Below are 21,471 nucleotides of genomic sequence, written 5' to 3' on the forward strand. Positions count from 1 at the left end.
GGATGGAGAGATAGATGAAGAGATAGATGAAGCGATAGATGGAGAGATAGATGGAGAGATGGATGGAGAGATGGATAGAGAGATGGATGGAGAGATAGATAGATGGAGAGATAGATGGAAAGATAGATGGAGAGATGGATGGAGAGATGGATGGATGGAGAGATGGATGGAGAGATGGATGGAGAGATAGATGGAGAGATGGATGGAGAGATGGATGGAGAGATGGATAGAGAGATGGATAGAGAGATGGATAGAGAGATGGATAGAGAGATAGATGGAGAGATGGAGAGAGAGATGGATAGAGAGATAGATGGAGAGATGGAGAGAGAGATGGATGGAGAGATGGATGGAGAGAGAGATGGAGAGATAGATGGAGAGATGGATGGAGAGATAGATGGAGGGATGGATGGAGAGATGGATGGAGAGATGGATGGAGAGATGGAGAGATAGATGGATGGATAGAGAGATAGATGGAGAGATAGAGATGAGAGTTGGAGTACAAGGAGAAACACGGGTAAGTGGGAGTGAAGTAAAGAGGAGAGAGGAAGGGGGAGTATAGAGTCAGATGTACGGATAGTAACATATAGTACTAACAGACAGTAGTAGCAGATAGTAAATAGTAGGAACTTCACTGGACTTCATGCAAACTGGAAACCATATATCCCGAGGCTGCATTTATTGTAGCTGGGGATTCTAACAAAGCTAATCTGAGAACAAGGCTAACTAAATTCTATCAGCATATCGATTGCAGTACACGAGCGAGTACACGAGCCATTGCTACTCTAACTTCCGCGATGCATACAAGGCCCTCCCCCGCCCTCCTTTTGGCAAATCTGACCATGACTCCATCTTGTTGCTCCCCTCCTATAGGCAGAAACTAAAACAGGGAACGCGTTTAGGTCTATCCAACGCTGGTCTGACCAATCGGATTCCACGCTTCAAGATTGCTTCGATCACGTGGTTGCCTCAGACAATAACATTGACGTATACGTTGACTCAGTGAGCGAGTTTATAAGGAAGTGATTAGGAGATGTTGTACCCACTGTGTTACTATTAAAACCTTCCCTAACCAGAAACCGTGGATTGATGGCAGCATTCGTGCAAAACTGAAAGCAAGTACCACTGCATTTAATCAAGGCAAGGTGACTGGAAACATGGCCGATTACAAACAGCGTAGTTATTCCCTCCGCAAGACATTCAGTATAGAGACAAAGAAGAGTCGCAATTCAACGGCTTAAACACGAGACGTATGTGGCAGGGTCTACAGACAATTACGGATTACAAAAAGAAAAACCAGCCCCGTCGCGGACATCGACATCTTGCTCCCAGCCAATTAAAGAACTTCTTTGCTCGCTTTGAGGATAATACAGTGCCACCGACACGGCCCGCTACCAAAACCTGCGGACTCTCCTTCACCGCGGCCAACGTGAGTAAAGCATTTAAACGTGTTAACCCTCGCAAGGCTGCCGGATCAGACAGCATCCCTAGCCGCGTCCTCGGAGCATACGCAGACCAGCTGGCTGGTGTGTTTAAGGACATATTCAACCAATCCTTATCCCAGTCTGCTGTTCCCACATGCTTCAAGATGGCCACCATTGTTCCTGTTCACAAGAAAGCTAAGGTAACTTAGCTAAACGACTACCACCCCGTAGCACTCACTTCCGTCATCATGAAGTGCTTTGAGAGACTAGTCAAGGATCAAATCAACTGCACCCTACCTGACACCCCAGACCCACTTCAATTTGCATACCGCCCCAATAGGTCCACAGATGATGCAATCGCCATCACACTGCACACTGCCCTAACCCATCTGGACAAGAGAAATACCTATGTAAGAATGATGTTCATTGACTACAGCTCAGCATTCAACACCATAGTACCCTCCAAGTTCATCATCAAGCTGGAGGCCCTGGGTCTCAACCCTGCCCTGTGCAACTGGGTCCTGGACTTCCTGACGGGCCGCCTCCAGGTGGTGAAGGTAGGACACAACATCTCCACCCCGCTGATCCTCAACACTGGGGCCCCACAAGGGTGCGTTCTCAGCCCTCTCCTGTACTCCCTGTTCACCCACGACTGCGTGACCGAGCACGCCCCCAACTCCACTAGCACAGGGAGGCGGCTGCCTACCTACAGACTTGATATCATTGGTCACTTTAATAAACGGAACACTCGTCCCTTTAATAATGTCACTTTAAGAATGTTTACATATCTCACATTACACATCTCATGTATATAATGTATCCTTCACTATCTATTCTTTACTATCTATTGCATCTTAGCCGCTCTGTCACTGCTCATCCATATATTTTATATATTCTCATCCCATTCCTTTACTAGATTGTGTGTATTAGGTTTTGTTGTGAAATTATTAGATATTACCTGTTAGATACTGATACACTGTCAGATCTAGAAGCATTTCACTACACTCACAATAACATCTGCTAACCATGTGTATGTGACCAATAACATCTGCTAACCATGTGTATGTGACCAATAACCTCTGCTAACCATGTGTATGTGACCAATAACATCTGCTAACCATGTGTATGTGACCAATAACCTCTGCTAACCATGTGTATGTGACCAATAACATTGGATTTCATGTGATAGTAGTCACAGAGAGTTGTCACAGAGAGTAGTCACATAGAGTAGTCACAGAGAGTAGTCACAGAGAGTAGTCACAGAGAGTAGTCACAGAGAGTTGTCACAGAGAGTTGTCACAGAGAGTAGTCCCAGTGAGTTGTCACAGAGAGTAGTCCCAGTGAGTTGTCACAGAGAGTAGTCCCAATGAGTTGTCACAGAGAGTAGTCACAGAGAGTAGTCACAGAGAGTAGTCACAGAGAGTAGGAGCAGTACAGTAGAGCAGTACAGTAGAGCAGTACAGTAGAGCAGTACACAGAGGAGCATAAACCTCTACTACACTACAGAACACATCAATATTACATTCACATGGAATAGAGAGCAGAGGATCACAAGTGTGTGTTTGTGTGCGAGTGTGTGTGAGCGACCATGTTTGTGTGTGTGTTTGGCCCATAAAGGAATATTATCCCCAGTGTAGTCCTGCTAGCTATCTCAGGAACATTAGTCCTGCTAGCTAACTCAGGGACATTAGTCCTGCTAGCTGACTCAGGGACATTAGTCCTGCTAGCTAACTCAGGAACATTAGTCCTGCTAGCTAACTCAGGGACATTAGTCCTGCTAGCTGACTCAGAAACATTAGTCCTGCTAGCTATCTCGGGAACATTAGTCCTGCTAGCTAACTAAGGAACATTAGTCCTGCTAGCTAACTCAGGAACATTAGTCCTGCTAGCTATCTCAGGAACATTAGTCCTGCTAGCTAACTCAGGAACATTAGTCCTGCTAGCTAACTCAGGAACATTAGTCCTGCTAGCTATCTCAGGAACATTAGTCCTGCTAGCTATCTCAGGAACATTAGTCCTGCTAGCTAACTCAGGGGCATTAGTCCTGCTAGCTAACTCAGGAGCATTAGTTCTGCTAGCTAACTCAGGAAAATTAGTCCTGCTAGCTATCTCAGGAACATTAGTCCTGCTAGCTAACTCAGGAGCATTAGTTCTGCTAGCTAACTCAGGAAAATTAGTCCTGCTAGCTATCTCAGGAACATTAGTCCTGCTAGCTAACTCAGGAACATTAGTCCTGCTAGCTAACTCAGGAACATTAGTTCTGCTAGCTAACTCAGGGACATTAGTCCTGCTAGCTAACTCAGGAACATTAGTCCTGCTAGCTAACTCAGGAACATTAGTCCTGCTAGCTAACTCAGGAACATTTGTCCTGCTAGCTGACTCAGGAACATTAGTCCTGCTAGCTAACTAAGGAACATTAGTCCTGCTAGCTAACTCAGGAACATTAGTCCTGCTAGCTGACTCAGGAACATTAGTCCTGCTAGCTAACTCAGGAACATTAGTCCTGCTAGCTAACTCAGGAACATTAGTCCTGCTAGCTATCTCAGGAACATTAGTCCTGCTAGCTATCTCAGGAACATTAGTCCTGCTAGCTGACTCAGGAACATTAGTCCTGCTAGCTAACTCAGGAACATTAGTCCTGCTAGCTAACTCAGGGACATTAGTCCTGCTAGCTAACTCAGGGACATTACATTAGCTACATTATTTAACACTAGTATGGACCAGGGAAACATTACATTAGCTACATTATTTAACACTAGTATGGACCAGGGAAACATTACATTAGCTACATTATTTAACACTAGTGTGGACCAGGGAAACATTACATTAGCTACATTATTTAACACTAGTATGGACCAGGGAAACATTACATTAGCTACATTATTTAACACTAGTATGGACCAGGGAAACATTACATTAGCTACATTATTTAACACTAGTGTGGACCAGGGAAACATTACATTAGCTACATTATTTAACACTAGAGTGGACCAGGGAAATATTACATTAGCTACATTATTTAACACTAGTGTGGACCAGGGAAACATTACATTAGCTACATTATTTAACACTGGTATGGACCAGGGAGACCCAGTCACTAAATCATACTAGGATGGGAGTAACAGAGAGTGAAGGGGTAGTGGGAGGAAAGGAGAGGGAAGAAGAGAGGAAGAGGTAGGGAGAGAGGGAAGGAGAGGGAGAGAGAGGGAGAGACGGTGAGATGGAGGAGGGGATAGAGGGGGAGAGGAAGAGAGGGAGGGAGGGAAGGAGAGGAAGAGAGGGAGAGGAAGAGAGGGAGAGAAGGAAAGTGAGAGAGGAGGGAGGAGGAAGAAGGGTAGAAGGAGTGCAGTGTAGGCAGGACCAATGAGAGGCAGTCAATACATACTATTATGATGGATGACAGAACACAGCCTCAGAATAAACCAGAGTCATGATTCAACAGTGACTAGCAATACGTTTCTTCACCTGGGAACCATACACACACACACACACACACACACACACACGAGTCCCCACAAACACTGTACAACAACACCATTACATATTAACTGACATTTCCTTATGTCACTGCTACGTCACTAAATAGCCCTGTAGTGTGGCTAGTACATACCCTTACGTCTCCTTGCCCGTGTGAACTCTCCGACAGTCTGTGAGTCAGTTCTCTCCAAGCCCAGGGGTTTTGGGTGCAGGGAGATGGGGCTGAAACCTGATTTTGTTCAACATAAACAATGTCTAGATGTATAGATTTGACCTTATGTACAGTGTACATCAGTGTCCATCAGACATAAGATCCAGATCATAACATAGCAGCAGCCCGTTGAAGCCCAAGCCCAAGCCACACCACTGAACAGATGACCTTTGACCCTATGACATCACCCCAGAACACTACACCCCGTCATGATCAGACCTGCTGAATGACAACAGTGACAGCAACACATGGCTTCCCACCAAAAAAGGCCAGGAGGAAGAACCGATAGATGAGATGACGGTTGGTTACAGCTGTGAAGCAGCACAATGAAGCAACGTTGATTCACACACACAAAAAACACCAAGGAACCCCAAAGCAGTAAACACCTTGAAAGCAAAATGGAGAACGACCAAACCAACACAAGTCCAAACAGCCTGTACAGCAGACTATCAGCCTGTACAGCAGAGCAGACTAACAGCCTGTACAGCAGAGCAGACTATCAGCCTGTACAGCAGAGCAGACTAACAGCCTGTACAGCAGAGCAGACTATCAGCCTGTACAGCAGACTATCAGCCTGTACAGCAGAGCAGACTAACAGCCTGTACAGCAGAGCAGACTATCAGCCTGTACAGCAGACTAACAGCCTGTACAGCAGACTATCAGCCTGTACAGCAGACTAACAGCCTGTACAGCAGACTATCAGCCTGTACAGCAGACTAACAGCCTGTACAGCAGACTATCAGCCTGTACAGCAGACTAACAGCCTGTACAGCAGAGCAGACTAACAGCCTGTACAGCAGACTAACAGCCTGTACAGCAGAGCAGACTAACAGCCTGTACAGCAGAGCAGACTATCAGCCTGTACAGCAGAGCAGACTATCAGCCTGTACAGCAGACTAACAGCCTGTACAGCAGACTATCAGCCTGTACAGCAGAGCAGACTAACAGCCTGTACAGCAGAGCAGACTATCAGCCTGTACAGCAGAGCAGACTATCAGCCTGTACCGCAGACTAACAGCCTGTACAGCAGAGCAGACTATCAGCCTGTACCGCAGACTATCAGCCTGTACAGCAGAGCAGACTAACAGCCTGTACAGCAGAGCAGACTATCAGCCTGTACAGCAGAGCAGACTAACAGCCTGTACAGCAGAGCAGACTATCAGCCTGTACCGCAGACTATCAGCCTGTACAGCAGAGCAGACTAACAGCCTGTACAGCAGAGCAGACTAACAGCCTGTACAGCAGAGCAGACTATCAGCCTGTACAGCAGAGCAGACTAACAGCCTGTACAGCAGAGCAGACTATCAGCCTGTACCGCAGACTAACAGCCTGTACAGCAGACTAACAGCCTGTACAGCAGACTATCAGAATGTACAGCAGACTATCAGCCTGTACAGCAGAGCAGACTATCAGCCTGTACCGCAGACTAACAGCCTGTACAGCAGACTAACAGCCTGTACAGCAGACTATCAGAATGTACAGCAGACTAACAGCCTGTACAGCAGAGCAGACTAACAGCCTGTACAGCAGAGCAGACTATCAGCCTGTACCGCAGACTAACAGCCTGTACAGCAGACTAACAGCCTGTACAGCAGACTATCAGCCTGTACAGCAGACTAACAGCCTGTACAGCAGACTATCAGCCTGTACAGCAGACTATCAGCCTGTACAGCAGACTAACAGCCTGTACAGCAGACTATCAGCCTGTACAGCAGACTATCAGCCTGTACAGCAGAGCAGACTAACAGCCTGTACAGCAGAGCAGACTATCAGCCTGTACAGCAGAGCAGACTATCAGCCTGTACCGCAGACTAACAGCCTGTACAGCAGAGCAGACTAACAGCCTGTACAGCAGAGCAGACTATCAGCCTGTACAGCAGAGCAGACTATCAGCCTGTACCGCAGACTATCAGCCTGTACAGCAGAGCAGACTAACAGCCTGTACAGCAGAGCAGACTATCAGCCTGTACAGCAGAGCAGACTATCAGCCTGTACCGCAGACTAACAGCCTGTACAGCAGAGCAGACTAACAGCCTGTACAGCAGAGCAGACTATCAGCCTGTACAGCAGAGCAGACTATCAGCCTGTACCGCAGACTAACAGCCTGTACAGCAGAGCAGACTATCAGCCTGTACCGCAGACTATCAGCCTGTACAGCAGAGCAGACTAACAGCCTGTACAGCAGAGCAGACTATCAGCCTGTACAGCAGAGCAGACTATCAGCCTGTACCGCAGACTAACAGCCTGTACAGCAGACTAACAGCCTGTACAGCAGAGCAGACTATCAGCCTGTACCGCAGACTAACAGCCTGTACAGCAGACTAACAGCCTGTACAGCAGAGCAGACTATCAGCCTGTACAGCAGACTAACAGCCTGTACAGCAGACTATCAGAATGTACAGCAGACTAACAGCCTGTACAGCAGAGCAGACTAACAGCCTGTACAGCAGACTATCAGCCTGTACAGCAGACTATCAGCCTGTACAGCAGACTAACAGCCTGTACAGCAGACTATCAGCCTGTACAGCAGACTATCAGCCTGTACAGCAGACTAACAGCCTGTACAGCAGACTATCAGCCTGTACAGCAGACTATCAGCCTGTACAGCAGACTAACAGCATGTACAGCAGACTATCAGCCTGTACAGTACAGCAGACTATCAGCCTGTACAGCAGAGCAGACTAACAGCCTGTACAGCAGAGCAGACTATCAGCCTGTACAGCAGACTAACAGCCTGTACAGCAGACTATCAGCCTGTACAGCAGAGCAGACTATCAGCCTGTACAGTACAGCAGACTAACAGCCTGTGCAGCAGAGTAGACTAACAGCCTGTACAGAAGACTATCAGCCTGTACAGCAGAGCAGACTATCAGTCTGTACAGCAGAGCAGACTATCAGTCTGTACAGCAGAGAAGACTATCAGCCTGTACAGCAGAGCAGACTATCAGCCTGTACAGCAGACTAACAGTCTGTACAGCAGAGAAGACTATCAGCCTGTACAGCAGAGCAGACTATCAGCCTGTACAGCAGACTAACAGTCTGTACAGCAGAGCAGACTAACAGCCTGTACAGCAGAGCAGACTATCAGTCTGTACAGCAGACTAACAGCCTGTACAGCAGACTAACAGCCTGTACAGCAGACTAACAGCCTGTACAGCAGACTAACAGCCTGTACAGCAGACTAACAGCATGTACAGCAGAGCAGACTAACAGCCTGTACAGCAGAGCAGACTAACAGCCTGTACAGCAGACTAACAGCCTGTACAGCAGACTAACAGCCTGTACAGCAGACTAACAGCATGTACAGCAGACTATCAGCCTGTACAGCAGACTAACAGCCTGTACAGCAGACTAACAGCCTGTACAGCAGACTAACAGCCTGTACAGCAGAGCAGACTAACAGCCTGTACAGCAGACTAACAGCCTGTACAGCAGACTAACAGCCTGTACAGCAGACTAACAGCCTGTACAGCAGACTAACAGCCTGTACAGCAGACTAACAGCCTGTACAGCAGAGCAGACTAACAGCCTGTACAGCAGACTAACAGCCTGTACAGCAGACTAACAGCCTGTACAGCAGAGCAGACTAACAGCCTGTACAGCAGAGCAGACTAACAGCCACTGGCTGCTGCATATGCTGTACATAAACACATGATCGTAAGCAGACAAGGAATGGTATAGCAGCATGGACACCCTTCCATACATAAACACTTACCTTTCCGGGGTTTGAGGTTGCGGTGAATGGGTGGTGGTTGAGTGGCTCTCGCTCCTCCCCCTTCTCCCCCTCCTCCCCCGGTGGTGTGTCTGCGAGATGGGCGTGTGTGGGGCTTGTGGGGGGAGGAGCGGAACCCCAGGTGTGCAGGCGGGGGTACCTGTCTCCCCAGAGAAGGCAATTCTCCAAGGCATGGGGTCATAGTGACATAGTTAGAATCCTGGGAGGTGGGGTCGGGGAAGGAGGGGGGAGGTAGGGAGACGAGGGAGGTGGGGTCGGGGAAAGAGGGGGGAGGTAGGGAGATGAGGGAGGTGGGGTCGGGGAAAGAGGGGGGAGGTAGGGAGACGAGGGAGGTGGGGTCGGGGAAAGAGGGGGGAGGTAGGGAGACGAGGGAGGTGTCGGTGGCGTTCATGGGAACATAGTTCTCATCGACATCTTGCTTTCCCGGACACATTCCACCTAATGGTACCATGCCTTTATTCATCTGGTGGTGGTGGTGGCGGGGGGGGGGGGGGCAGAGAGAGAGGAGGGGGAGAGAGAGAGAGAAGGGGGGGGAGAAGGGGGAGAGAAAGAGAGACAGATGAGAAAGGGGAACTATTTTAAGTGAGAAGTGTGCATTGGTCTGAAGCTGAAAAAAAAAAGCACCACAATGCCTATTCCACCCATGCTCTACCAAGGTTTTCCAGCACCACAATGCCTATTCCACACATGCTCTACCAAGGTTTTCCAGCACCACAATACCTAGGGCTCCCGAGCGTTGTACCAGATCTTCAATTTCTTGGCAATTTCTCGCATGGAATAGCCTTCATTTCTCAGAACGAAAAGACTGACGAGTTTCAGAAGAAAGTTCTTTGTTTCTGGACATTTTGAGCCTGTAATTGAACCTTCAAATGCTGAAGCTCCAGATACTCAACTAGTCTAAAGAAGGCCAGTTTTATTGCTTCTTTAATCAGAACAACCGTTTTCAGCTGTGCTAACATGATTGCAAAAGGGTTTTCTAATGATCAATTAGCCTTTTAAAATGATAAACTTGGATTAGCTAACACGTGCCATTGGAACACAGGAGTGATGGTTGCTGATAATGGGCCTCTGTACACCTATGTAGATATTCCATAAAAAATCTGCTGTTTCCAGCTACAATAGTCATTTACAACATTAACAATGTCTACACTATATTTCTGATCAATTTTATGTTATTTTAACCTGATGAGGACAGAGGGCGCTGTTGTCACTTTGGGGGAAAAACGTGCCCAATTTAAACGGCCTCGTACTCAATTCTTGCTCGTACAATATGCATATTATTATTACTATTGGATAGAAAACACTCTCTAGTTTCTAAAACCGTTTGAATTATATCTGTGAGTGAAACAGAACTCATTTGGCACAAACTTCCTGACCAGGAAGTGGAAAATCTGAAATCGATGCTCTCTTCTGGGTCATGCCTATAAATGGGCATGATACCTATTAGTATACATGCACGTCATACACCTTCCCCTGGATGTCAAGATGCAGTGAGAGAAGAAATGGAGTGTTTATCTTGGTCTGAGATGGAATACGTCCTCTTGGAATGACGTGTCACCGATTTCTTGTTTTCAGGAAGGCGCGAGGAGGACAGTGGGATTGCCTTTTGAAAAGCTGTTGTTATAGGCGACTACTATCTCCGGCTTTGATTTTATTTGATACATGTGACCATATCATCGTAAAGTATGTTTTTTCAATATAGTTTTATTAGATTTTTGAAATTTATTCGGGACGTTAGGCGTCACATGCCTTTGTCACATGCCTTTGTTCAGAAAGGAGAGCTTCGCGCCACTTGGCCAGTGTGCTTGCTAATTCAAGAGGGAAAAACGATGTTCTAAATCCAAACAACGACTGTTCTGGACAAAGGACCCCTTGTCCAACATTCTGATGGAAGATCACCAAAAGTAGGACCCATTTTGTGATGCTATTTCATATATCTGTCGAACTGTTTACTAGTAGTTTTGCGCACAGGTTTTGGGCACTCTCTCGCTATAACATAAGCCTTATGTCGTAATGAAGATATTTTTAGAATTCTAACTGCGATTGCATTAAGAACTAGTGCATCTATCATTTCCTATACAACATGTATTTTTTTGTAATGTTTATGAATAGCTATTTGGTCAGAATAGGTGAGAGTCTAATAGAAATATCCGCACATTCTGGGAAAAAGAAGCTACGTTAGCATAATGAATAACCACTGATTTCAGCTCTAAATATGCACATTTTCGAACAAAACATAAGTGTATGTATAACCTGATGTTATAGGACTGTCATCTGAGGAAGGTTTATGAAGGTTAGTGAAAATTAATATCTTTTGCTGGTTTATTCGCTAACGCTAACGTGCCTATTGCTATCGCTAACGTGCCTTGATGAATGAATGCGGTAGTGTGGTAGGCTATTGTAGTAAGCTAATATAATGCTATATTGTGTTTTCGCTGTAAAACACTTAAAAAATCTGAAATATTGGCTGGATTCACAAGATGCTTGTCTTTCATTTGCTGTACACGATGCATTTTTCAGAAATGTTTTATGATGAGTATTTAGGTATTCCATGTTGGTCTCTATAATTACTCTGGCTGCTTCGGTGCTATTTTTGACGGTAGCTGTGATGGTAGCTGCAATGTAAAACTGATTTATACCTCAAATATGCACATTTTTCGAACAAAACATAGATTTATTGAATAACATGTTATAAGACTGTCATCTGATGAAGTTGTTTCTTGGTTAGTTTGGTTGGTTCTTGGTTAGTTAGGTTGGCTTTGTGCATGCTACCTGTGCTGTGAAAAATGTCTGTCCTTTTTTGTATTTGGTGGTGAGCTAACATAAATATACGTGCTGTTTTCGCTGTAAAACATTTTAAAAATCGGACATGTTGGCTGGATTCACAAGATGTGTACCTTTCATTTGCTGTATTGGACTTGTTAATGTGTGAAAGTTAAATATTTCTAAAAAATATATTTTGAATTTCGCGCTCTGCCTTTTCAGTGGAATGTGGGAGGAGTTCCGCTGGCGGAACGCTGGAGCAGTAAAGGTTTTAATGGACAAAAATGTTTGCTTTTCAAACACAATGTTTGAACATGCACTCAACATACAGTTGAGTGCATGTAAACACAGCAGTAAAACACATAGGCTGATATGTAGTGAAGTCTATTTTATTGAAGTATTCATTGTGGTTGATCAGTGGAGAGGATGATGAGGGAGTGGAGAGGATGAGGGAGTGGAGAGGGTGATGAGGGAGTGGGTAGGATGATGAGGCAGTGGGTAGGATGATGAGGCAGTGGGTAGGATGATGAGGCAGTGGGTAGGGTGATGAGGCAGTGGGTAGGGTGATGAGGCAGTGGGTAGGGTGATGAGGCAGTGGGTAGGCGATGAGGCAGTGGGTAGGATGATGAGGCAGTGGGTAGGATGATGAGGCAGTGGGATGAGGGTGGAGAGGATGAGGAGGCAGTGGGTAGGTGATGAGGCAGTGGGTAAGGTGATGAGGCAGTGGGTAGGGTGATGAGGCAGTGGGTAGGATGATGAGGCAGTGGGTAGGGTGATGAGGCAGTGGGTAGGATGATGAGGCGGTGGGTAGGTGGTGAGGCAGTGGGTAGGTGATGAAGCAGTGGGTAGGATGATGAGGCAGTGGGTAGGATGATGAGGCAGTGGGTAGGTGATGAGGCAGTGGGTAGGATGATGAGGCAGTGGGTAGGATGATGAGGCAGTGGGTAGGTGGTGAGGCAATGGATAGGTGGGTGAGATATTGTCACTATAATTGCACAATGGAACTGTACGTGATTTGTATGTGAACTGCAGTCCAATCAGAAGCCCTTTTCAATAATCATCTGACCTGTTTAGTTGGCGGTGAACCATGTAGCCATTGAGGGCAGCAGTGTTGATCAGATGGAAAACATATCGTCTTATACCACATTCCTAGCTGTTTATCGTGTCCGCCTTATCCACTGCCCCTATTTTGACGTTATAGTCAAGCACACAGTCTGGTTTGATTTTTTTCTCTCCCGTCAGGTTGTCCACCTTCCCTGTGGCCGACATGGTTGCTGTACGGACAGTGGAGAGGACATGGACGTCTCGTTTGTCATGCCACTTTACTGCCAGCTGTTGACCGTTCTCCTTGAACTCCACCTCCCCCCTTCTGCATCTTCCTGTTCCTGCTTCCGGCCATCCCCTTCCTGTTCCTGCTTCCGGCATCCCCTTCCTGTTCCTGCTTCCGGCATCCCCTTCCTGTTCCTGCTTCCGGCCATCCCCTTCCTGTTCCTGCTTCCGGCATCCCCTTCCTGTTCCTGCTTCCGGCATCCCCTTCCTGTTCCTGCTTCCGGCATCCCCTTCCTGTTCCTGCTTCCGGCATCCCCTTCCTGTTCCTGCTTCCGGCATCCCCTTCCTGTTCCTGCTTCCGGCATCCCCTTCCTGTTCCTGCTTCCGGCATCCCCTTCCTGTTCCTGCTTCCGGCATCCCCTTCCTGTTCCTGCTTCCGGCCATCCCCTTCCTGTTCCTGCTTCCGGCATCCCCTTCCTGTTCCTGCTTCCGGCATCCCCTTCCTGTTCCTGCTTCCGGCATCCCCTTCCTGTTCCTGCTTCCGGCCATCCCCTTCCTGTTCGACTGGACTGTGGAGAGCAGATGCTGGAAGAGTGTGGGACTTTTGCACCAATTGTCCACATACAAAGTGTGTCCCTTGCTGAGATGAGGAGCCAGCGTGGTCATCACCGTGGACCCGGACACCCCAAGCCCCTCATAATGTTGGATGTCAGTGGTGGACCCAGTGTAAACTATAATGTCCTGGACAAATCCTGTCTTCACGTCGCAAATAACAAAGACCTTGACCCCAAAACCTGTGCCTTTTGGAGGGAATATATTGACGGAACGCCAGCCTACCTTTCCATAACATCAGGGACTCATCAATGCATAGGTCCTTGTATGGCACAAAGACCCGACCAAATGCTGATGTCAGGCTGGTAAGAACATTTCTTATTTTGAGCAACGGGTCATTTAGGCTGGCAGTAGCGTTGTTGACGAAATGCAGGCATCGCAGCAGAACTAGGAAGCGGTCTTGGGAAAAGAGGGTGGCAAAGGAGGAAGTTACAAACATAGGATCTGTGCTCCAGTATTCTCCTGGGGAGTTCTTCTTTACTATCCCAATGAGAAGAACTGTCACCAGAAAGGTATACATTTCACTAATTGTGGTTATCAACCATTTAGCGTGTTTAACCCCTCACTCCTGGCTCTCTCTTCTCCTGTAGCCCCAAGGCATAGCGATTTGTCTACTCCACTATGTCTCCCACCAGCTCCACTGTCAGAAACAGATTGAATCACTCTGCCTCAGAGGGAAACGGCAAGGGGCGTTGCAATCCCCTACTGGGACTCATCAAAGCAAACAGCAGGGCCAGGAGGGATGAAATGGCTGGCGGCCTTCCAGCTACCACAGACCTCCCGTACCTCATCCACTGTCGGTCTGCTTCCATCATCACCAGCATCTTCAAAGGGACCTGGGACTGGGCAAGGGGTCCTCCGATTCAGGGTTCTCAAATGGCTACAAGCTTGGGGGGGCAGCTCCTCTCTGTCACTGTCAGAATCTGATTTCTGACTTTCATACTCAGATACATTGTCAGAATTTTAAAAAAATCTCCTGAATTTCCGCATTTGTGAGTTGTCTCCTTTTGAAAGACAGCTTAGCCCACTAGCTATATACATAAACCACAACACTGAATGGCTCAGAGGGGACTGTGTTTGTTCAAAATGGGGACTGTGTTTGTTGAAAATGGGGACTGTGTTTGTGCAAAATGGGGACTGTGTTTGTGCAAAATGGGGACTGTGTTTGTTCAAAATGGGGACTGTGTTTGTTCAAAATGGGGACTGTGTTTGTTCAAAATGGGGACTGTGTTTGTTCAAAATGGGGACTGTGTTTGTGCAAAATGGGGACTGTGTTTGTGCAAAATGGGGACTGTGTTTGTTCAAAATGGGGACTGTGTTTGTTGAAAATGGGGACTGTGTTTGTGCAAAATGGGGACTGTGTTTGTTCAAAATGGGGACTGTGTTTGTGCAAAATGGCGACTGTGTTTGTTCAAAATGGGGACTGTGTTTGTGCAAAATGACGACTGTGTTTGTTCAAAATGGCGACTGTGTTTGTTCAAAATGGCGACTGTGTTTGTTCAAAATGGCGACTGTGTTTGTGCAAAATGGCGACTGTGTTTGTTCAAAATGGCGACTGTGTTTGTGCAAAATGGCGACTGTGTTTGTTCAAAATGGCGACTGTGTTTGTTCAAAATGGCGACTGTGTTTGTTCAAAATGGCGACTGTGTTTGTTCAAAATGGCGACTGTGTTTGTTCAAAATGGCGACTGTGTTTGTTCAAAATGGTGACTGTGAAAAAAGGTGTGGCTAGCTCAAACGCTGACTGTTGCGCCAATTGTAACTAGACATTCTAAATAAGCATTCTAATCACAACAGTTTGAGCGTACTTTGTAGATTGATCACACCTGTGGCTAGCTCTTACCGTAGCTTGGACTATGGAGTAGCTAGCTAGCTAGTAATGCAAAAGCCCATTGCATGCATTGTAAGGTAGCAGCGTGACAATTTGCCCAACGTTTGGTGTTAGTTTTGTGGAGAGAACGAAAAATGTAGGAACAGCATTTGGGATGAGCGCTAACGTAAGCTAGCTTCTGTGTCGAGGTCAGCTGTTGTTGTCTGGCCCTAGCTAGCTAGCTAATGGCTGAAGTAATTTGTGTAAAAACCTTTCATAACCAAATATAGATATCTACCTTTCTAGGCCTGTTCGTTAGCTAGCTAGCTTTCAGCTGACTGGTGCTAGCTACATAGCTAATCAAAATATATTCGTGCATTTTTTATTAACCTCAGCTTGAATTCCAACATTTAGCTAGCTACAATCTTTGAAAAAATTTAGAACCAAATCTAGAACCAAAAAGGGTTCTTCGGCTGTCACATAGGAGAACCTTTTGAAGAACCCTTTTTGGTTTCAGGTAAAACCCTTTCGGGTTCCATCTAGAATCTAGGGTTCTACATGGAACCCAAAAGGGTTCTACCTGGAACCAAACCGGGTTTTACCTGGATCCAAAAAGGGTTCTCCAATGGGGACAGCCGAAGAACCCTTTTGGAACCCTTTTTTGTATCTACAGTAGCCTAGGTTGGTTCTCATCCAGTTCTTATTATTGGTATTGTTGTCGAGAAACAGAGTTGCTTGACCCGGTGCTGGATCTCTTGAGTTTTGGCTGAAAAATATTTTTGCATTGTCAGAAATGCTACACAAAAGTATTGTTTCTGTATTGGCATGTGAGAGTGATAAATTATACATTTAATCAAAACTTTTGTCCCTATAAACTTATTCAGTCCGAAAGGTGGCAAGTCTAATGGTCACTTTATGAATGCTGTAGATTCCTACTTATCCGATGCCTAGATATTCAGCTAGGTCGGGGCTAAAAATGTACTTTTTTCCCCCCCGAATGCTAACAACCCTGTTCAAAATCCGGTAAGTGGCTCTCGGTAACAGCCGGATGGCTCATGATGAAAGGCAGGGAGTGTGTTGTGTACTTCCAATCAAGGTGATTAGTACATTTTCATCGACATCGTTGTCATATTGGCTTAGTTATGATGAGAACGACATCATCGGGAAATGGAGTATAACACGGAGCTTCAACCAAAAGCCTGCACGCCCCCAACTCCACTAGCACAGGGAGGCGGCTGCCTACCTACAGACTTGATATCATTGGTCACTTTAATAAACGGAACACTCGTCCCTTTAATAATGTCACTTTAAGAATGTTTACATATCTCACATTACACATCTCATGTATATAATGTATCCTTCACTATCTATTCTTTACTATCTATTGCATCTTAGCCGCTCTGTCACTGCTCATCCATATATTTTGTTATATTTTTCTTCAACCAAAAGCCTGCTATTGTCGCACCGACCAAATCTTTTAGTATCCACTCCTAGTAACTAGCTAGTTGATTAATTCTTTGTTGGTCTATATTAGTACCATATATTATAGTATCCTAGTAACTAGCTAGTTGATGAATTCTTTGTTGGTCTATATTAGTAATATATATTATAGTATCCTAGTAACTAGCTAGTTGATTAATTCTTTGTTGGTCTATATTAGTACCATATATTATAGTATCCTAGTAACTAGCTAGTTGATGAATTCTTTGTTGGTCTATATTAGTACCATATATTATAGTATCCTAGTAACTAGCTAGTTGATGAATTCTTTGTTGGTCTATATTAGTAACATATATTATAGTATCCTAGTAACTAGCTAGTTGATGAATTCTTTGTTGGTCTATATTAGTAATATATATTATAGTATCCTAGTAACTAGCTAGTTGATGAATTCTTTGTTGGTCTATATTAGTAACATATATTATAGTATCCTAGTAACTAGCTAGTTGATTAATTCTTTGTTGGTCTATATTAGTAACATATATTATAGTATCCTAGTAACTAGCTAGTTGATGAATTCTTTGTTGGTCTATATTAGTACCATATATTATAGTATCCTAGTAACTAGCTAGTTGATGAATTCTTTGTTGGTCTATATTAGTACCATATATTATAGTATCCTAGTAACTAGCTAGTTGATGAATTCTTTGTTGGTCTATATTAGTACCATATATTATAGTATCCTAGTAACTAGCTAGTTGATGAATTCTTTGTTGGTCTATATTAGTAATATATATTATAGTATCCTAGTAACTAGCTAGTTGATGAATTCTTTGTTGGTCTATATTAGTAACATATATTATAGTATCCTAGTAACTAGCTAGTTGATGAATTCTTTGTTGGTCTATATTAGTAATATATATTATAGTATCCTAGTAACTAGCTAGTTGATGAATTCTTTGTTGGTCTATATTAGTAATATATATTATAGTATCCTAGTAACTAGCTAGTTGATGAATTCTTTGTTGGTCTATATTAGTAACATATATTATAGTATCCTAGTAACTAGCTAGTTGATGAATTCTTTGTTGGTCTATATTAGTAATATATATTATAGTATCCTAGTAACTAGCTAGTTGATGAATTCTTTGTTGGTCTATATTAGTAACATATCTTATTCATTGATAGTTATAAAAATGTTAAAACCGCAGATGTACTCACAAAGTAGCTGTTGAAGCTGTCGCTAAATTCAAACATGCTGGCTCTGGTCTGGTCAGACATGCTGGCTCTGGTCTGGTCAGACATGCTGGCTCTGGTCTGGTCAGACATGTTGGGTCTGGTCTGGTCAGACATGTTGGGTCTGGTCTGGTCAGACATGCTGAGTCTGGTCTGGTCAGCGAGGGACCTTGGTACAGCATAGCTCTCCTGGGAACCTGTGCCTGTAACACACGCATAAGACATAACAAAATTGAGATTGTGTGGTGTTTCTGTATCTGTGTGTGCTGTCTCTCACCTGTGTGTGTGTGTGAGGTTTCAATAGCGGGAACCAAGTTACCGAGATTTCCCGCCCAAACCCACTCGCGTTTCCCGGGGATAAATAACTGCGAGAACCCGGTAAAATGATTATAAATTATTTCTATGAATAGCATGACTTGAAATGGAACCGTTAAATAACATGTGACATCTAAATCTGGATTCTCTCTCTACGGCATTCTCTGTTCTGCTATCTGCATGATCAGCAACGTCAGAGATCCTATACATAATGATGAGATGGTCTTGTTTCATTAACACCAGAGATACTGTCTATAATGATGAGATGGTCTTGTTTCATCAACACCAGAGATACTGTCTATAATGATGAGATGGTCTTGTTTCATCAACACCAGAGATACTGTATATAATGATGAGATGGTCTTGTTTCATCAACACCAGAGATACTGTATATAATGATGAGATGGTCTTGCTTCATTAACACCAGAGATACTGTATATAATGATGAGATGGTCTTGTTTCATCAACACCAGAGATACTGTCTATAATGATGAGATGGTCTTGTTTCATCAACACCAGAGCTACTGTATATAATGATGAGATGGTCTTGTTTCATTAACACCAGAGATACTGTATATAATGATGAGATGGTCTTGTTTCATCAACACCAGAGATACTGTATATAATGATGAGATGGTCTTGTTTCATTAACACCAGAGATACTGTATATAATGATGAGATGGTCTTGTTTCATTAACACCAGAGATACTGTATATAATGATGAGATGGTCTTGTTTCATTAACACCAGAGATACTGTATATAATGATGAGATGGTCTTGTTTCATCAACACCAGAGATACTGTATATAATAATGAGATGGTCTTGTTTCATCAACACCAGAGATACTGTATATAATGATGAGATGGTCTTGTTTCATTAACACCAGAGATACTGTATATAATAATGAGATGGTCTTGTTTCATTAACACCAGAGATACTGTATATAATAATGAGATGGTCTTGTTTCATTAACACCAGAGATACTGTATATAATGATGAGATGGTCTTGTTTCATTAACACCAGAGATACTGTATATAATGATGAGATGGTCTTGTTTCCAGCCTAACAATGTGTGCCGTTGTCCCAAAGGTGGGAAGGCAGGCTGTCTGTTTATCACTCTGCATATCAGTCTGCTTATCGTGAACCGTTTTTGACGGGAGTTAAACCCATCTCGCTTCATCTCTTTCTCCCTGTCAACGAGCATCTCAGATGGAGCGCAGTTCACCATGTACGTATCATCTCATCAGCTGGTACTTTTCTTGTGACAGATACATTTGCATAGCCTACATGCTACAGTAATATTGGGACTAATATATCTGAATGGGTGTCTTATTTACACAACTCCAGCGCTCAGAACAAAAGACAATTAATAAATTGACAATTTATAAATGGAGTTAAATAAACCAAGTGTAGCCTAGGTTGTACGCTCTGTAAACAACGTGCCAACGCCTACAATGACAACTAATAATAATATATTGAACGCAGAAATTACCTAAACCAAAGAAACATTGTCGATGAAAAATTATGGGATTTAACAATTAACGATGTACTACTTGTGTGCCATCCCTGTGGCCTCTACAATGGATTAGTCCACTGAGACAGGCAATGGATTAGTCCACTGAGACAGGCAATGGATTAGTCCACTGAGACAGGTAATGGATTAGTCCACTGAGACAGGCAACGGATTAGTCCACTGAGACAGGTAATGGATTAGTCCACTGAGACAGGCAACGGATTAGTCCACTGAGACAGGCAACGGATTAGTCCACTGAGACAGGTAATGGATTAGTCCACTGAGACAGGCAATGGATTAGTCCACTGAGACAGGCAATGGATTAGTCCACTGAGACAGGTAATGGATTAGTCCACTGAGACAGGCAATGGATTAGTCCACTGAGACAGGCAATGGATTAGTCCACTGAGACAGGCAATGGATTAGTCCACTGAGACAGGCAATGGATTAGTCCACTGAGACAGGTAATGGATTAGTCCACTGAGACAGGCAATGGATTAGTCCACTGAGACAGGTAATGGATTAGTCCACTGAGACAGGTAATGGATTAGTCCACTGAGACAGGTAATGGATTAGTCCACTGAGACAGGCAATGGATTAGTCCACTGAGACAGGTAATGGATTAGTCCACTGAGACAGGCAATGGATTAGTCCAATGAGACAGGTAATGGATTAGTCCACTGAGACAGGTAATGGATTAGTCCACTGAGACAGGTAATGGATTAGTCCACTGAGACAGGCAATGGATTAGTCCACTGAGACAGGTAATGGATTAGTCCACTGAGACAGGTAATGGATTAGTCCACTCAGACAGGTAATGGATTAGTCCACTGAGACAGGTAATGGATTAGTCCACTGAGACAGGCAATGGATTAGTCCACTGAGACAGGCAATGGATTAGTCCACTGAGACAGGTAATGGATTAGTCCACTGAGACAGGCAATGGATTAGTCCACTGAGACAGGTAATGGATTAGTCCACTGAGACAGGTAATGGATTAGTCCACTGAGACAGGCAATGGATTAGTCCACTGAGACAGGTAATGGATTAGTCCACTGAGACAGGCAATGGATTAATCCACTGAGACAGGCAATGGATTAGTCCACTCACAGGCAATGGATTAGTCCACTGAGACAGGCAATGGATTAGTCCACTGAGACAGGCAATGGATTAGTCCACTGAGACAGGCAATGGATTAGTCCACTGAGACAGGCAATGGATTAGTCCACTCAGACAGGTAATGGATTAGTCCACTGAGACAGGCAATGGATTAGTCCACTGAGACAGGCAATGGATTAGTCCACTGAGACAGGCAATGGATTAGTCCACTCAGACAGGTAATGGATTAGTCCACTGAGACAGGCAATGGATTAGTCCACTGAGACAGGTAATGGATTAGTCCACTGAGACAGGCAATGGATTAGTCCACTCAGACAGGCAATGGATTAGTCCACTGAGACAGGCAATGGATTAGTCCACTGAGACAGGCAATGGATTAGTCCACTGAGACAGGCAATGGATTAGTCCACTCAGACAGGCAATGGATTAGTCCACTGAGACAGGCAATGGATTAGTCCACTGAGACAGGCAATGGATTAGTCCACTGAGACAGGCAATGGATTAGTCCACTGAGACAGGTAATGGATTAGTCCACTGAGACAGGCAATGGA

The 21,471-nt window shown here is 44.7% G+C and overlaps 1 protein-coding gene across 1 annotated transcript in view; it reads right to left on the reverse strand.

Annotated features, from left to right (window-relative positions):
* LOC120030533 (GRB2-associated-binding protein 1-like) overlaps window positions 1–21,471 on the reverse strand; it is a 63,193-nt gene that overhangs the window by 5,893 nt on the left and 35,829 nt on the right. The window contains exons 7-9 of the mRNA XM_038975940.1: window positions 17,957–18,174; window positions 8,825–9,305; window positions 5,032–5,127 (exon numbers count right to left, since the gene is read on the reverse strand). Coding sequence (XP_038831868.1) covers window positions 5,032–5,127; window positions 8,825–9,305; window positions 17,957–18,174 — 795 coding nt within the window. The remainder of the gene's footprint in view (window positions 1–5,031; window positions 5,128–8,824; window positions 9,306–17,956; window positions 18,175–21,471) is intronic.

This window comes from Salvelinus namaycush, chromosome 36 (genome assembly GCF_016432855.1).
Source record: "Salvelinus namaycush isolate Seneca chromosome 36, SaNama_1.0, whole genome shotgun sequence".
Classification (NCBI taxonomy): domain Eukaryota; kingdom Metazoa; phylum Chordata; class Actinopteri; order Salmoniformes; family Salmonidae; genus Salvelinus; species Salvelinus namaycush.